The sequence below is a fragment of the Otolemur garnettii genome, unplaced genomic scaffold, assembly GCF_000181295.1.
Source record: "Otolemur garnettii isolate 467f Iridium unplaced genomic scaffold, OtoGar3 scaffold00003, whole genome shotgun sequence".
Lineage (NCBI taxonomy): Eukaryota > Metazoa > Chordata > Mammalia > Primates > Galagidae > Otolemur > Otolemur garnettii.
Window position 1 is genome coordinate 21,432,033 of NW_003852398.1, and position 1,546 is coordinate 21,433,578.

At 37.0% G+C, this 1,546-nt stretch overlaps 1 protein-coding gene across 2 annotated transcripts in view; it reads left to right on the forward strand.

The window, feature by feature from the left end:
- Positions 1–1,546, forward strand: part of GEMIN5 (gem nuclear organelle associated protein 5) — a 61,359-nt gene that overhangs the window by 20,307 nt on the left and 39,506 nt on the right. For both annotated transcript variants that reach the window (XM_003782011.2, XM_012808679.2), the window contains exon 12: positions 655–728. In XM_003782011.2, the coding sequence (XP_003782059.1) occupies positions 655–728 (74 nt within the window). The remainder of the gene's footprint in view (positions 1–654; positions 729–1,546) is intronic.

The window sequence follows — 1,546 nt, forward strand, 5'->3', positions numbered from 1 at the left end:
TTTTTTTTTTTTTTTGGTTGGATTCAAACCCACCAGCTCTGATGTATGTGGCTGCCGCCTTAGCCATTTGAGCTACAGGCACTGAGCCCAAAATTCCTGTTCTTAACAAGCTTTTAATTTAGTGGCAGTTGAATGAATGCATCAGTTTATACTATGAGTCTGGGCTAGAAATAGAAATGTGGAATCCCTTCATACAAAGATAGAATTTGGGCATGTAGATGAAGTAGGCTTAAGAGATAAGAAGAGGGCCCGGGCAGCCTTGGGAAATACTAACATGTGGAGGTAGGGGGAAAGGAAGCTTTGAAAGATAAAGGAAGGAAACAAAGAGAATGTGTATAGCTTTTGTTACAGACCATGAACCCCCTTGTCATCAAAGCTAGTGGGCCATTTATTGTGGGATGAACGTCATTTCACAAGGTGAAACACTGTAGACATTCAGTGCTTATTGGCCTCTCTCTTTTTCTCTCTGTTAGGAAATTAGAATACTCAGTAATTATTTTACTGATTATATAGATTATTTACAAGAATGGCTGTTGTATAATTGGCACATTTTTTAACTCTAGGGATTTTTCTCCTCATGCTGTCTTCATTGATTTCTATGTTACATGGAGAGAGCAATGTTTATAGTCAAGATTGGTTTGTTTTGCTTTCTAGTACAAATTGCCTGTACACACAGAGATCAGCTGGAAAGCAGATGGCAAAATCATGGCTCTTGGCAATGAAGATGGGTATGTATTTGTCTCTTGTATAATTGCACATATATTTGATCACAAGCTGGCTAATGCCATCTGTAATGTTAGTTGGGGAAGCTCATTTATGTTTGATATTCTGATTTATCCCTCATATCATTGACTGATCCAAGCACTTTCTGTGTCTTTGAGAACTGTAGAATTATTTGCATATTTTCAGGCCAAAGAGAGTATTTGGCTACTCTGTTTTGGCTATTTTATGCCTCAGAGTGTTCATTTATATCGCACTGCCAAAATCTCACTTCGTTTTTTTAAAGTAAACCTACGCAGAAGTGCTCTTAAGATCTCACTGTGTCTTATCTAGTATTGATAATAACGTAGTCCTAATTCAACCACTGGTTGGTTTATTTATTCTTGTAGCTTCTCCCTGTCCCCATTTATTATGAATGCCTTATAAACACAACTTTCCAGGGATTGTTAGAATTCTTTTTTACATTATTTTAGATCTTCATTAACAGGTGATTATAATTTTTTACTCTTATTGTTTAGGGCTTTTATGGGTTTTTTTGTTATTATTATTGTTTCATATTAATTTGAAGGTACAAAGAATTAGGTTGCATTGTTTGCAGATTTTAGGTAGATCCCCTCTTATAAGTGTGTCTTTCCTCAAAAGGTATGCTGTTCCCCCTAACATTGTGCCCTTTAAATGGGAGCACACCCTTCCCCTCTCCTTTCCCTGCTTCCTAGTTCCCCCACCCCCTACCTTGAATTGCTTTGAGTTTTTCTCTTATGTGAATATTAGATCATCAGGTGACTTCATATTAGAATTGAGTACACTGGATTCTTGCTCCTCCATT